Genomic DNA, 14,822 nt, shown 5'->3' on the forward strand with positions numbered 1-14,822 from the left:
AAATCCAGACCAGTATTAAAGTGGGCTTTGGCAAAGCGTGAAACTTGCTGCCATTTTGAATATCTTGTTTGAATACATGTGTTCAAATTTTTCTGCCTTCTGAGTTCAGCTCTCCTGTAGAACGGGAGACCTTTTTTATATATAATGAATTGCAGTCTCCACTGAGTATTATCATTGAGAGTAGAGGATTAAAATCATCCTTTGTTAAGGAATACCATTGTAATGATACACATTTAAACATCAAAGCATTAGTTTATGAGCACAGGCATGCTTTAATGTCCTATTACAGTATGTAGACCTCTTTCTTTTGATAATGAAGACATTGTGTCATCAGCATAGGCTGCCACATACAAAACGTATGCTGGCAGGTTATTAAAAAATTCAGCTTCTTGATGAAAGACTATCCTGCAGGCTAAGAGTACAGTGAAAAGACTCTCCATTCTGGTAGAATTATTAGAAATGAAAATATGACTGTAAGCACTATATTATGTTAATACTTACAAATAGCATAATTTGCATAGCAGTTTAAGACACGATACCCAGATTTTCCTCATTGGTATGTAGTAGGCAACAGATTAAAAATAATGTAGTTTGTGAGTTTGGACTGTGTAAAAATCTATTCCATCTAAAAATGAGACTGACTTTAGATTCCTCATTTCAAACATAACATTGGGCAAACAAATGCGCGGGACAGGATTATCGATGTATTTTACCTTGTTAACTTAATGCGGCATCTGAGTTATCTGAACAATTATTTTGCTGCTGCATAAAGGGTAGAATTCGCAAACTACACTGAATGTCTCTATAAGGCCTTCATCCTACTGTGCACTGCTGAAGTCTGTCAACATACAAAAAATTTCATCCTGAGGCCCAGAGTCTAATGATATTTATTCCATATCAAGAGAACTGCTGCCTCCACAAGTGCAGATCTGGCAATTGTGAGGCCATTTGTGGAAACATGCTCCGGTGCGAAAAAGAATTGTTGGAATCTGACCCCAGATGTGCAAAAACATCAGTAAGTACTGAGACACCGTAGCAGTTTAATTGTATCTTTAATGTGAATGACTACTGTAGGTAGCAAGTGAATTCACATATTTTTTAACTGTTTAACATATGCATGTAAGGCATGTGTGCTGTGTGGCTCTTATGCCATTCTATCATAATTTTCCAACCTACTTTCTGTACCAATTCAAGCTTCAGTTAGTCCGTGCATAGCAAAAAATGTGGTTCTGCTACTACTGAAGTAAATGAAAAAACAATAGGACAATTGCATGAGGGCCTGTTTGGAATATCTAGAGAAAGATATCCATAATACATGTTAGTATGTGGTATTCCAAAGTATGCTAAGAAGCTGGGTATCTCACTCCTGTTGAAAGTCAGCAGTTCAGTTTTTGGAAAACCTCATCTATACTTATAGGGACCCTTGCTGGGAGACTGTGTAAATTCATGGAAGAGAAAACTATTAACTATTACCGCTGATGCAGTCTCTGGCTTAGAGGGATTCTGAGCTACACGTTGTTGGAGGCTGGGAGAGTACCTAGGGAAAGGATATGCTTCCTCTGTTTTCATACTTTCCTCGGCATCCACTTGTGACCGCTGTCAAAGACAAGATTCGGGGCTAAACAGAGCTTATACAGCCTGTTTTGTTCTTTTAACAGTCACCCTTTTACATAAAATAATACAGGAGTATGCAGAGGTCCCACCCTCTTGTATAACTATAGTACTCTAAATGGTATCTAAATCACCAGATTAAATTAATAGTCAAATTAATTTTAGAATTTACTTTTATTACACTGTGAGTCTTAATTGACCACCAGGACCAGCAACATGATGTGAGTTTATCTATCAGCAATCCTAAAGATAACGAAGGTCAGACTGAAGACAAAAAAAGGGATAAATATGGGGATAAAGAAGAAAAGAGCTGAAAATACAAGAATAGAACAAGACATAGAAAAACAAGCAACAAATATTCTCTCAGTAAGCCATTATAATTGGCCATAGCTACATAACCATTTCAAAACTCACCATTAGATATCTGTTGTAGAAGAAAAAAGCTATTTAATGCGCTTGGGCAGCCTACTGTTTTAAATGTTAGTGCTTGAATCTTACTGCCTCCAGTCGTGTCACAGTATTTTGTCATGGTTTCTTTTCCTTATAGGCTATATCTTGGTTAATTCACTAAAATGTGTAAGAGGAAATCAAAATCTTTTCAAAAGGTGACAAATCTGTAAAATCCAACTTTCGGTCTGAGTTGCATAAAGCACTATTCAGACACTGGTTGGAGGATTTTGCATTGATTGCTACTGGAAAATTACATTTTTCAAAGGCCAAGATAAAATGCTGCAAAATGCTGTCTATTCCTTTAAGTTTAATTTTTTTGAGGGTCAACTTTCAAAAGTCCTGTAATAAGTAATTAGATAAACTTTGTGATTATCTGAGTATCAGGAATAGTGGCGAGCAGGTTCTTTACTGGTTGAATGAGTTGCATTCACTGTAAGAAACCTGAAGCTTACATACCACATCATGTTTCTTACTGAAGCAAGGAATTCAGACTAAAGAGCGTATGTTTATATAAACAGGTCAAAATAAAACCAACTGTAATACTGTCAAAGACATCATTTTAGAAATGTGGCATTGCCAGCACGCTATCGTTACTGACTGTCTTTGAACACAGTGTAGCTTCCTAACGCTGCTTTTTTCCTTTCTGCTACCCACTCTCATTTTCACCACTCCGATCACCTTTTGTAACACTACCAGCTTTGTTCTAGGGCAACACTACAAATATTACTGAAACTGGAATAAATTGCAAGCAATTGAATTGGTCTTAGCATAACACCTAAATTCTACCGAGGGGGTTCTTAAGCAAGTACTCTTTGCTGCTGCTGTTATTGTACACATGCAGTTGCGGTAATTTTTCCAGCCTGAAGAGGGCCAGAAACTCACAGAAGATCCATTTACAGCATTTTGGCAGTCTTTTAAAATTTCTTCTAACTGATATAATGTTTAATAGGAGAGGAGAAAGGAACCCAAAGACTTAACAGAAGTTGATTACCTATAAAGCGATACAGCTGCAGGTCGTCTCCTCCTATGGGCAGTGCTCTGTTGGCAATATATCCTAAATAGTTTAAATATTCACTGTGTCTGTGACCGGTCCGTAGTGTTCTTAGTTTCTTAAAATATCCGTGTATCTGCCATGGTGATGTTTCAGGTGATTCTCAAATCTTAAGTAAAATAAAACATAATAATTGTATCCCTTGGTTAAATTAAAGCCATGATATCCATTCCTAAGACTTGCAATAATCAGATATGCAAGCTGTTGGTTTGTATGTCCTATTGATTTAATATGCTTCTAATCAGTACATAAAGCTATAGGCCTGCAGTGTTAATTTTTCATATGCTTACAAAGTACCCTTTGATTTTCTGTCACGCGTTAATTACAGCGTTTTGCCATTAAATAGGAAGCTTTGTGTAAACTAATTACTAGGTAATCATTGTCTACCGCAAGCGTGCTGTTTGTACCTTTTATTTTATTCTAAAAATGCACAGATCTCGCAGTCTGGAACCACTATACCTTCCAGCCATTAGCTCTCACTAATTCATAGCATTATTGTGTTAAGATTGTAGGAGTTGTAATTGTTGTGGTATCAGTGCTGTTAATTACCGGAGTAAACAGTTGAAATGGTGCCAAGGTCTATTGTACAAGGCAGAGGAAAGGAGGTTTAAATGTTACTTCCACCATCTGGGGACTGGAGTAGAGGCAAATGCTAGAAAACAGCAGTGAGGCAATATCAGAACTTCAGCTCCAGGGTTTTAGGCCATATGGATCCAGAATATTTTGAATCAATTGAATTTAAGTGCCAGTTTGTAGCAATAACAGTGTGGAAGGAGAGGGTAAAGCACGAGCACTAAAGAAATCTGAAATCCGTTAATGTTATCGCATCCAATAAAATGCCTGCTTGGATTATTTTAAAAATGTTTATTTTGCTAAAATCCAAAAAGTAACACATAGGCAACTCTAAGAATAAAAGAAGTTTAACTGTGTGGTGTTTGTGAAACACAATGCAGGTTTTGTCTGACAATTCCTTCAGCATTGCAGCTCAGCAAAATTCCTGGGAAGTGACGGTGGATTATCTATATGATACCTTGTTTCGTTTTGAAACCACATTCTTGTAATTCACTAGAATCCTTTCTTTAGAGCTACAAGCCAGAAGGGAGGGCAAGTGAACAAAATGTGTAGAGATTGAAGTAGAGAAAAATAAATTAATTAGGAAAATATTATTAATCTGAGGGCATCTGAATTGTGCATTTGCAGAGATGTAATTAAAATACAGAAAAGATGCATTCAAATATTACTTATCTAATTTTGTAATGAGGATTAACATCCCAATGTCCTGAACTTACACATGCTGCATTTGAAATAAACATAGGATTTTTTTTAGAAGAGAGATTTTTTTTGAAGATTGACAATTATGTTACGTTTTCTTCCCTCTGAAGGTAGATGTGGGGAACCTTGAAAAATGAAGGCTGCAACCTCGCAAAAGACACGCTTTTATGCATAAAATAGCAATGCACATGGAGTATTTTTTTTTGAGTAAGAAAGCAAACTATTTAATAAAATTGCCCTAATAGCAAATTAACATGCTGTCCATAAACATGCAGAATTATTTGACAAGCTCATGGAGCTTTCAAGATCTTCTTTCTGCCCGATTTTTGGTAGCACAGGCTGTAGTGATTTTATATTTGATTTCCCTGCATATATTATTTTCCAAGACGACATCTACAAAAAGGGATCTCGCAGCATATTGCTGTTGCCACTTTAGGAGTGTTCAGAAGAAATAGAAAGGATCTCTCTTTCTAAACAATCCTGGTTTATTTATTTTTTATTGGTCTGTTAGCAGATGTTGAAGTAGTTCAGGGCACAATGTAAAAATGTGCTTTTCAACAGGGGTATGGTAAGCAGCAAAGTACACAATAAAACATGCAGTTGGGAGGGGTTTTTTGGACTAGGCCAGTGCTGTTTTTTTGCCTTTTGTGTGTGTGTGTGTGCGTATATGTAGTCGGATTTAGAATTAAAAGAAGTACTTGATCTTTATATATTGAAATCCTCAGCGTGCAGAGTGACAGCATGAGCCAGGAGAGAAAACCATGGCCCCATGTGGTGTGAAAAAAGGAACAGCAGTTTAAGTGCTGGAAAGTTGAAAGAGAACTAACCTTCTTGTTCTTGTAGTCAAGGAAAGTGGCTGTTTTGTGCTTTTGTATTGAAGCATAGCATATGTGCCTCAGTTTGACAAAAAGCCTCTTGAGTCAAAGCAACCCTAGTCCTGTGTGCTGATCCAAAGCGAAGGCCGTGATAATGAGGGACGGGCTCTCAGGAAGCAGTGAGTAGATAATACTACATAAGTGGAGAATTCGGTGCACTGTTTTCGCCATTCTACTTAATGCAAGTCGCAGCCACGGTGAATCGCTTGCCATACAGCTGAAATGGGCCATTAGCTATCAGGGAAAATTGTCTTTGCTACTTTCAGCAGATGGAGCAAATATTTTACAAAGCAATTTTACATACGAAAAACATTTGTGTTACTTGGTAATGATGGCTGTTTTACATCATGTTACCTTCTATCAGAACATACTTTTCCAGCTCGTGGAAGGCAAAATTGGCACTTTTTAATTTTGAAATTTGCAGCTGACAATTAAATGCCTGGGCTTTAAATCAGGTTGCAAACTTTAAGTGGGTAAGGGTATTCAATGTATCACTTGCAAAAACGTTTGCATTTTTATAAACCTCTCAAATGGTTTTGTTCAGTGCAGTAGATTCTGTGGCCAGTGATTCTGGCCAGCATGTACCTGTCTAAATTGGAAAAGAATGTCAATTTAATTTGCAAAATAGGAAATAATGAAAGTTATTTGGACAGTCAGGCAGCAGTCACTGGACTCTTCGAATATTGCCATGTTTGCTGGAGTCGCTGAGAACGTAAGAATAAGCTGGGCTGCACCAATCCACATCAAGGCAGCTGGAATAAGTTCTCATAGCTCCACTGATCGCAACAGAAAGGATAGACTGTATAAATGGTATGAATTGTCATGGTGCCATCAAAGTGGCGTAAATTGCCATAGCTTCATTGACTTCAGCAGAGATGTGGCAGTTTGTATGGCTGAGGATCTGTCTGATTTTTATTCTTCTCTGGCCCAGTCAGCTTTACTTATTTGGAGTTACTTTCTTCACTCTATTTGCTTGCAAGGTCTAAATAATTTCCTTTCAACCTGATTTTTAGCTAAAAAGCCCTAGGTCTTTCTCATGCATTCTGCTCTGCAGCCTCTTTCTGTCCCCAGGTCTTTCTTCCTATTTGAAATTCTATTTCTTCTTTCCATTTATTCACTTATCTTCTCAACAGGCTTTTCTTTGCTGACTGCTCTGTCTCGAGCAGATTTCCTACCAGTGCCTTCAACATATGCCACATTTGGTCCTAATTTTTTGTTGCAACTGCCATTCTAAGGAAGCCTTTCAAAATTCAGCTTGCAGAAGGGTGGGAAACTACTTTATATTTAGGGGGGAAAAGGTGTAATTTTTTTTCATGTCTATTCATTGTTATAGAAAGGTGCAAAACAGGTTTGGATAGCTTTAAAGATTTCTACATGATGTAAACAGTATTTGGGCTGCTCCTTTTTTACTGGTACTAAGAAACATCAGCTGAAAGATTTGAACAAATGCTCCCTGTTTCCATTGAGCTGATGATTCTGAATTGTTTTGGGCCACATCAAGACATAAAACATTAGTAAGCTCTGCTGGAGATACCGTCCAATTTAAATGAAATTAGCCTACCAAGCACTGATCCTTTTAAAAGGTTTGACTTCGTGAGTGAATGTTGTATCCGGGCTTGAATTTGCCTACTAAAACTCCCTATAATCAGGATTATTGCCTTTTTAGAGCTTACAGTTGCAAAAAAAACTTCAACTAGAATTCCAGGTGCTGATCCTTAAAAAGCAGTTGCCCGACTCCCTTCTGTGAACACCTTGATTATCTGGGCATTACTTGTTAAAAGCGCTGTTACGTTGGGTTTCATCTCACAAAAACATTTTTCAGCTTTTCTTGAATTAGTTATTTCTTTAAAAGGCCTTGTCTTCTTTCTGTACTACGTTTCGATGCACGCATCCTTCACGGTCAGCAAGGACCGAGGGTGCTTTGAACTGCAAGATGCTCCCGAGCCAGGCGCTGTGCCTCCACGTTGCCCTAACAGACGTTCCGAGTTCATCCTGTCTTCAAGTCCCCTTCCAGTGCTATTTGACCTTATTTAAGCAAGCAACGTTGGGTCTGTCGAGGAAGTACCACCACAGTCTTACATGTCTAACGCCCATCACATGGACAGAGAGGAGCAGCTTATGATGTTATGATATGTATAATGAGGTGAATGGAGACTGTGTCTTACCAGCAGCCTCCTTTTGTGAGCCAGCGAAGTGTGCCCTTCAGCAGACTTCGACGTTGGGAATTTCTGCTGGATTTTGCACCCAGTTTAGGAAGCTTGCTTTCACAGCCATGTGTGGTCCTCAGAAACAACTCTGTCTAAAAGGAGATACTAGTGTCCCCGGCACTGTTCCATGGAGCTGGCATGGCTGCCCTCACATCCCTCGGCATTGTTGCAATGGAAAATTGTGTCCCAGTTCACATGCTCATAGTTTAATTTTTACTTATACAAGCTTGGTCACAGCACTCTCAAATGCTTCTACACATCCAGCAGGGATTATTGGTTTCTTCCCCAGTAATTTATCAAAAGCTTTCAGGCAGCCATCGCATACCTCTTCTTTTGTTTGTTCGGTTTTATATTTCTGTTTCAATTGCACAATACCCAAAGTCATTAGATCTCGGGGATGAGACTCAGTGTGACAGAGGTATCACTGAACGCACTGACAGGTGCAAACTGATTTGTAGGTCAGCAACTCCGTGACATCCATCATGGCTCACCTCCTCTCTCCAGAGCTGCATTTATTTTCATTGTGCAATGAGCCACCTCATCTTGTGACTTCTTGGCTTAGCAGTATTTCAATGCAAATCACAACAAGGCCAGCTGATATTTGCTCACTGCTCTGTTGTTTTAATCAACTGAGCTATCAAAAACCTAAATTCCTCCTTACAGATTGTAAGGAAATGAGCAGCATAAGACCAGAATCTGGGTAAATTCTGAACTTGGATCTCACATTTTATATGGTCCTTTGTTTTTGCCATAAGGTTAAGGTCATGCTGCTTAGTATATTGATATACTGACTAAATTTTTTTAACCTTTTTATGAGGTGTTTAAAGTCCATAACACTTCCCAGTATATGAAAGGAGCCCACATAGCCCCGATCAGCATGGTTATCTAAGCACCTCAATATCTTGAAGCCATTTTTCTTTTCAATTCCATGTGAGGTAAGAACAGCAATTTTCCCCCTTTCATGGCTGCACAGCTAGGGCACAGACAGAAATTCACTTTCCCAAAATCTCACAGGCAGACTGCATTCAGGAACAAGATATAGCTGGGTCTCCTGTACACAAAGCTGATACCCTAATCGTTGGCCCATTCTCCCGTATCTCCCTGGTAGATAAATCACAGTAAGCTGATTTTGAATTCGTATTTTTGGTTACGTCACATCATGTGCTTCATGACAAAGCCCATCTCTTCAAACTCACTGGTCTGGAAAAATAGATATGTATTTTTTTCCTGTTCTTAGATGTTAGCTATAAGGTTTTATCACGTTCCTCCAGAGCTCAAGATAATACGAGCGTGGTTTAGGACATTGCCAAGATCAGAGGATGGTTGGTCATCTTCTGAAGCACAGGATGCTGAAGAGAGAGGATGTAAAACAGAAGCAAAGAGACCCAGGGGAAGCGGGTGAATGCTTATGAAGCAGCAAGAAAAGGAGCCTGAAGCAATAGAGTCAGGGTCCTTGCACTTTATATGCTTGTGTACTTCTGGGACATTTTTGAACAGTAAAAGCAATGCACTTCATTTCTGTATTTAATGGGGTTTTTGTGTGTGTGTGATAATATAGTGAAGAATCTGAAACTAGGAAAAAGCTAGTTTATCTCCTATAGTATAGCTAATCAAATTCTACCAAAGATAGAGGCACAAACACATTTGTGAATTAATGTTACAGACTGGGGAGTGTAAAAAAGGTATCTCCTGCTTCAGAAATGCTTTTGGTTGATTTTTCCTTCCTGGTTTTTTTAATAACTAAAGGGTGTTTGGGTTGATATAACAGCTTAAACATAGAGTCAGTAAAACTATTTCTGGCATATGTGACTATTTCAATATGCACTGTTTCAAAATATAAGCAATGCAGAAGTTATTGACTGCAGGTATTGATCCCTAAGCAGTTACCAAGTACTTAGCATTTTCAGTTGCCAGATCAAATTATTGATATAAATTATAATGAAATAGATGCTACACTGAGGGGAGGGGGGACTGTCTTTCAGAGAAGGACAGTTTTCAATAGGAAGGAAGAGCAGTAAGTAGAAAAATTAAAAAAGGCTTCCTGACTGTGGGTAAACAGTAACCACATTTTTTTTTTTTTTGCCTGTTGGAGGCCTGGTTTTTAATCACCCCACAAGCAGTTTTCATTTCTGTAGTAAAATTGCTTGTGGTTCTATTTAATTTGTTTCTGCAGGAGCCAGCTTTGGTGAAGATCTCCCAGGAGCTGCCGGGCCTTTTAGCACAGCACGTACAGCCAGTCAATGAGAAACGATTCCCTACATGGGAAAAATTCCTCCAAACATTTCTTAGTCAAGGTAAATAAGACTGCAAAGTCGCTGTTAAGTATTATAAGGAGTAATTATACCATATTGTATGCCATATTCTTGTTAATCTTGGGCCCATTTAAATATTTATCTCCTTTTATTTCTCCATTATGCTTCAAATATTCATTTACGAATGAATTATAGGCAACTATTCTATCATTTGTATGTCCTATCCAAGCATTTAACCTATATTAATCCTGGATTACCTTTCTTACATGATTCTGAATCAATAAGCACCAATTCCTTGATCCTGGGTTACTGTACCGGAGGCTGTCACATTTGGCAAGGGGTTCCTTTAGGAAATACTAGCATGTGTGTTTGCATGCACGTGAACGTGAGAATTTCATCTTCATTAGGTGTTGGTGAGCAAGCATCTGCGAGACTTCCTTTTCCCTGCCACAGGACCAGGAAGGGAGCTAGACGTAAACTCTGGATGCCGCACACATACAGTGCATTGAGTGAAATGTGCACATAACCTTTAACCGACTGGGAGAGGAGCTGAGCTTTCTCCCAGTTTTTGCCTTCCAGGCAGGTGGTGTTGCCACTGAGGATCGGTAACGCGGTGCCGGATTGTCCCTTACAGTACATTGGCACAGACGCTTCATTAGGCCATTGCCGTGCCCTTTCTTGCCCTCCAACCAAAGGAGAATGAACAAGTTCCAATCTGATAGCTGGATAGTTTTGTGCGCGTAGTGCCGAGCTCTCAGCAGGGCCTTCTGCATTAAACCCACTCATGGCACCTTTGGATCAAAGCTGGCCAGCACCCAACTGGCCTAGAGCTCAGAAGTGAGCCCATCTTTGTCCGAGGCAGTGCAGATAAAACCGTTGTCTAATCACTGCAAAGCAGTGTATCTGTGGGTGAGCTTTGCACAGACCTGTTAAGATCCTATATTTGTATGACAAATTCTGGATGGAAAAGATGCAGTGTTTTTGGTTGGGTAGTAAATTTCTGTGATGATTCTGCCCTGCCATCATTTTGTATTATATGTAATGGATATATACATTTCTTACATTTCTTTATCTGTGGAAGAGACAAGAATGATTCAAAGCTTTGAAAGTATTTTTTGGAAAAATAAGGCCAGTTAACATATATAGTACCAATTTTTATTATATATTAGTTTGTCCTAACTAAATGAATTATGGTATTATATGCAGTAAAAAGGCAAGTCGAGAATGCCAACCAGTTTTCTTTGTGATTTTTTTTTTTTCCTATGAACAACCATTCCAGAAGTTTTGTCAGCTTTTCTCGCCTTCCCATCTACATACCAAGTTCCTATCAAAAGGCAGACAACTTCTCTCAGACCATAGTATGGATGGGAATCTCCAAGGTTAGCTCACAGCAGGAGATACCACTCCCCCCAGGGTCCCAACATTGCGTTTCACTGCTATCCTGGGCCTGCCCAGGATTCATTCATACTACCCAAGAGCAGATTTCTCCAGTCAGATATGTGATACATCCAGTTTGGAACTGCTTGCAAAGCATCTGCCGCTCAGAAGCCCCTGGTTGAACTGTACGGTGCTATAGTAGATGAGATATCTTCTTTCTCTTCTAAGAGATCTATAGGTTCTAGCTATGCTGCTCACATTACATTTATTTACTTAGTGCATCTCCATAGCAGTCCTCCCTGCAACGTCTGAGCACAATAGGAGCTGGATGGTTTCATTCTGTGCACTTGGAAGAGCATCACATGCGAATTTGATTACTAGCTTAACAGCTAATTCATTTCTTACTAGGTGGTGTGATAGAAGCCTTCCCACTGTCAGAAAACGTCACAAACCTTACGGTGGATATGCTGATAGAGCCAACAGGCAAGATAAAAATAGTGTCATCTGGAGACCAGCTCCATGCTGATGGTCCTTTGCGATCATCTGGCACTACCATTCCACAACGTTCTGTTGATCCAGCAGTTCTTAATTCACTCTGCTTAAAAATTGGAGAAACCTGTAAATCTGAAGGAGTGCTTGGTTACTTCTCAGTTGACTTTGTGACTTTCATCCATCCACAAACGATGGAGCAGCAGGTGAGTGGGGCAGATATGTTATTTCACGGTCCCCCTGAGGTCATGAAATGTCTGCTTTCCTACTTGATCCCAACAGATATCAGGAGAAAGCTTTGCCCTTTTCAACAAACTACTTCTAAGCTGTAAGGCTTGTGGAGAGAGGTAAAGCACATGGTTATTGTAGCGATAGCATAAAGTTTAGACCCTATCTGACAGGTGGACCTGAGGAACCTTTTTCATCAGCCTGAAGAGTAACAAACCAACAAAGCCTGCAGGGCTGCTTTCAAAGCTGACTGATAACAAAATAGTATTTTAATTCCTTCTAATTACTTTTTTCCCTAAAATAAGTGCATTCCGTGTTAAGCTGGTAATTAGAGATGATGGTGTTACGGCTAACATGTTTGCATGATTTTAGTTTCAAAATGTTCTGATTCTCTTGTATTTTGCTCTGTAAAAATAATTACAGGGATTATTGTACATTTTTGAGTAAACCAGTGTTTTAAGGTTTGAGGGTGAATCTGAGGAAGAGGGGATATTGACAGTTTCTTACAGCAAATAGGACGGTAGTGATGAACAATTTGGTTTACATCATAATGGCTAATTTAAGTAGAGAGAGGTAATGGAAAGCAGTCCAGTCGTCATGTCTCAAGAAGTTACAACAGCCCTGGGTCGGGGATTGCTGTCACTCATCCCACAGTCAGCTGTTCTGTACCAGCTATCGGTTCATTGTGAATGAAAAGGAAAACATGCTCATTCAAACCATTTCACTCTCCATTTGGCTTTTAGAATGTCTGAGAGAAAGTTTTACCACAAGAAAGATAGATGCGATCTCACACCAGATACAAAATTATGCTCAATATCAAAATACAGATGGAGGTCAATGTGTGGCATGTGACAGTGCATATGACTAAAGGCAACGCTGCCGGGATCAAAATGAACCTGCATTGCTTCCCGGATGTAGGGGCCTGGGAGCGGTCAATGCAGTGCACCTCCATCATCCCACCTGAGGGGCAGTTACTTCTTAAAATGTGCTCGTGCGATAGCTTCAGCTGTCTTTCTCTAGCACAAATGTTCCTCTGGAATTCCCTCTGTAGATCCTTGTCCTAACAAGTCTTCCATGTGGGCTGCACAGGCTCCTGAGTGTTTTTATGGAGTCCTTTTGGTCTGTCAAAGCTCCGAGGCTTCCTGCGTGCGTGGTATCAAGAGTAGCACGTGAGAGGAGAGCGAGCAGTGCACGACACCATTCCAGCTCCCCTCCTATAGCCTGAGGCCACGCACTGCTTTCTGCTGCAGCACAAATGTGTACACAGTTAGTAGTTTATTTGCTTTAGAATATTTAAAAATATTTTAACAGAAGATCAGCAGATCCGGGTACTGTGTGGCGCATTATGAAATTCAGTTTTACGATAGTGTCTGACAGTATATCGTACCTCCTCCAGTCCTGAAAACTTCATACGGTGGGCAAATTAACTCCAGGCACAGGTTGCACTAATGGGGGAAGAGATGGGGGGGCCTTTGGGGGAGTCTAGACTGAAGAATACAACATTTTAAATAACAATGTTCTAAGGTTAACACCTTGAGTTACTTAGAAAGGAGAACGCTGCTAGGAAGCCAGTGCAGTTTTGGAGTGCTGGAGCACTGTGTGACTTATATCAGGTATAACTGAGCAGAATGGAAGGGACTAAATAAATGTTTTCTCATGGAATCCTGCCCAGGAGAGTCTTTTGTGTAGATGAGTAATGGGGTCTTTTTAAAAGGTAAAATCAGAACCACTCGAGTGACCTTAGTCCTCCCTGCCACAGTTTACAAGCCTATCAGCAAAACCTTGTAGTCAGCTGTATCAGAACTTTTGACAACTTAAAAAGTAATATAATAAATCAAGACAGCAGAAGGGCATCGACTCCAGAACCTGCTGCTGCCTACAGTGGATGGCAGGGAAGCAGGGGAGGGGAGGCCACTGTCCCTTACAACGCCCAGCTGAACTTTCAGATCTTAGAAGGTGATGGAAGATACTGTCCCAACACACACTGCTTTCAGTGCCAAGGAACAAATAGGTAAGAGAATGGATTGAAAGAAGCAATTTCATCCCTGCTATGAATGTTGATGATCAGCCTTGATCGTGGTTTGTAACAAAATATTAATCTCGCATGTTTCTATGCTAATCTGGCATTTGTTTTATTCATAAAGTCAGATTTCTTTGTCACAACATAATATACTAAATTCTTTCACCAGTCAGACACTGTAAAAATGAAATAAAGGGCACTATTGAATACTCTATTCTATTTAAAAATAAAAACACTTCCATGAGCTTAAAAACAGTGAAGTCGGGCTTCCCACAGATTTCTGCCTTGAAGTTAAGTTCCCTTGTGTTCTCCAGCTGAACTCACCCTGCAGCCTTTCCCATTGCAAGGTCGCTAGTAAGGTCTCTTTCCTCTGCTCACTTACTTTAGGAATCTCATGAGAGTTTAATATATTTCAATTTTACCTTCTTCCAAATTTGGTTGATATTGGCCAATAGGATTGAATATTATGACAGGTGTACAAACCTAAAGTATAATGCCAGACTGAGATAAAACAAAATGAAGTAAAATCTGGGTGAAGAGACTGAGCTTTCGGTGTTCTGGTAGTGGCCTTGTGTTTGAAGGCTAAAGAAAATGAGATCATTTTAAAGAACACAAAATCCGTATTGTTAACAATGACTAGTTTTGTTGAGCTTACTGGGTACAACTATACATATTCAAAGTAGCATAAGGATACAGATGCCGATTTAAGACCTCAGTATCAAGTCTCAATTATTTCTCGTATTCCCAGTGCATCTCCTTGTTTTTTGCTCTTTTGACATTGTTGTCTTCTACAATCTTCAGTTAGGACCCTCACTATTTAAGAAGTACTTAACTGTAAAAGGCAACATAGCTGTATTTAATGGGATAGGCTATATAGTATAGGTGGGCTTTCAGGAGATGGCATGGCTGTATGCACTCAAATTTGGGTGTCCTTTTCTCCTAAGCGTCTGAAAATCACAGCTTGCATGGTGTGAGAAAAGGCTTTAAACA

General features: G+C 39.5%; 1 protein-coding gene across 1 annotated transcript in view; it reads left to right on the forward strand.

Annotated features, from left to right (window-relative positions):
• The window catches only part of IQCH (IQ motif containing H), a gene marked incomplete at its 5' end in the record, with an annotated part of 70,863 nt that overhangs the window by 37,346 nt on the left and 18,695 nt on the right, over window positions 1-14,822 (forward strand). Inside the window, 2 exons of the mRNA XM_010291870.1 lie at window positions 9,640-9,760; window positions 11,504-11,790. Of these exons, the coding sequence (XP_010290172.1) occupies window positions 9,640-9,760; window positions 11,504-11,790 (408 nt within the window). The remainder of the gene's footprint in view (window positions 1-9,639; window positions 9,761-11,503; window positions 11,791-14,822) is intronic.

This window comes from Phaethon lepturus, unplaced genomic scaffold (assembly GCF_000687285.1).
Source record: "Phaethon lepturus isolate BGI_N335 unplaced genomic scaffold, ASM68728v1 scaffold27287, whole genome shotgun sequence".
Lineage (NCBI taxonomy): Eukaryota > Metazoa > Chordata > Aves > Phaethontiformes > Phaethontidae > Phaethon > Phaethon lepturus.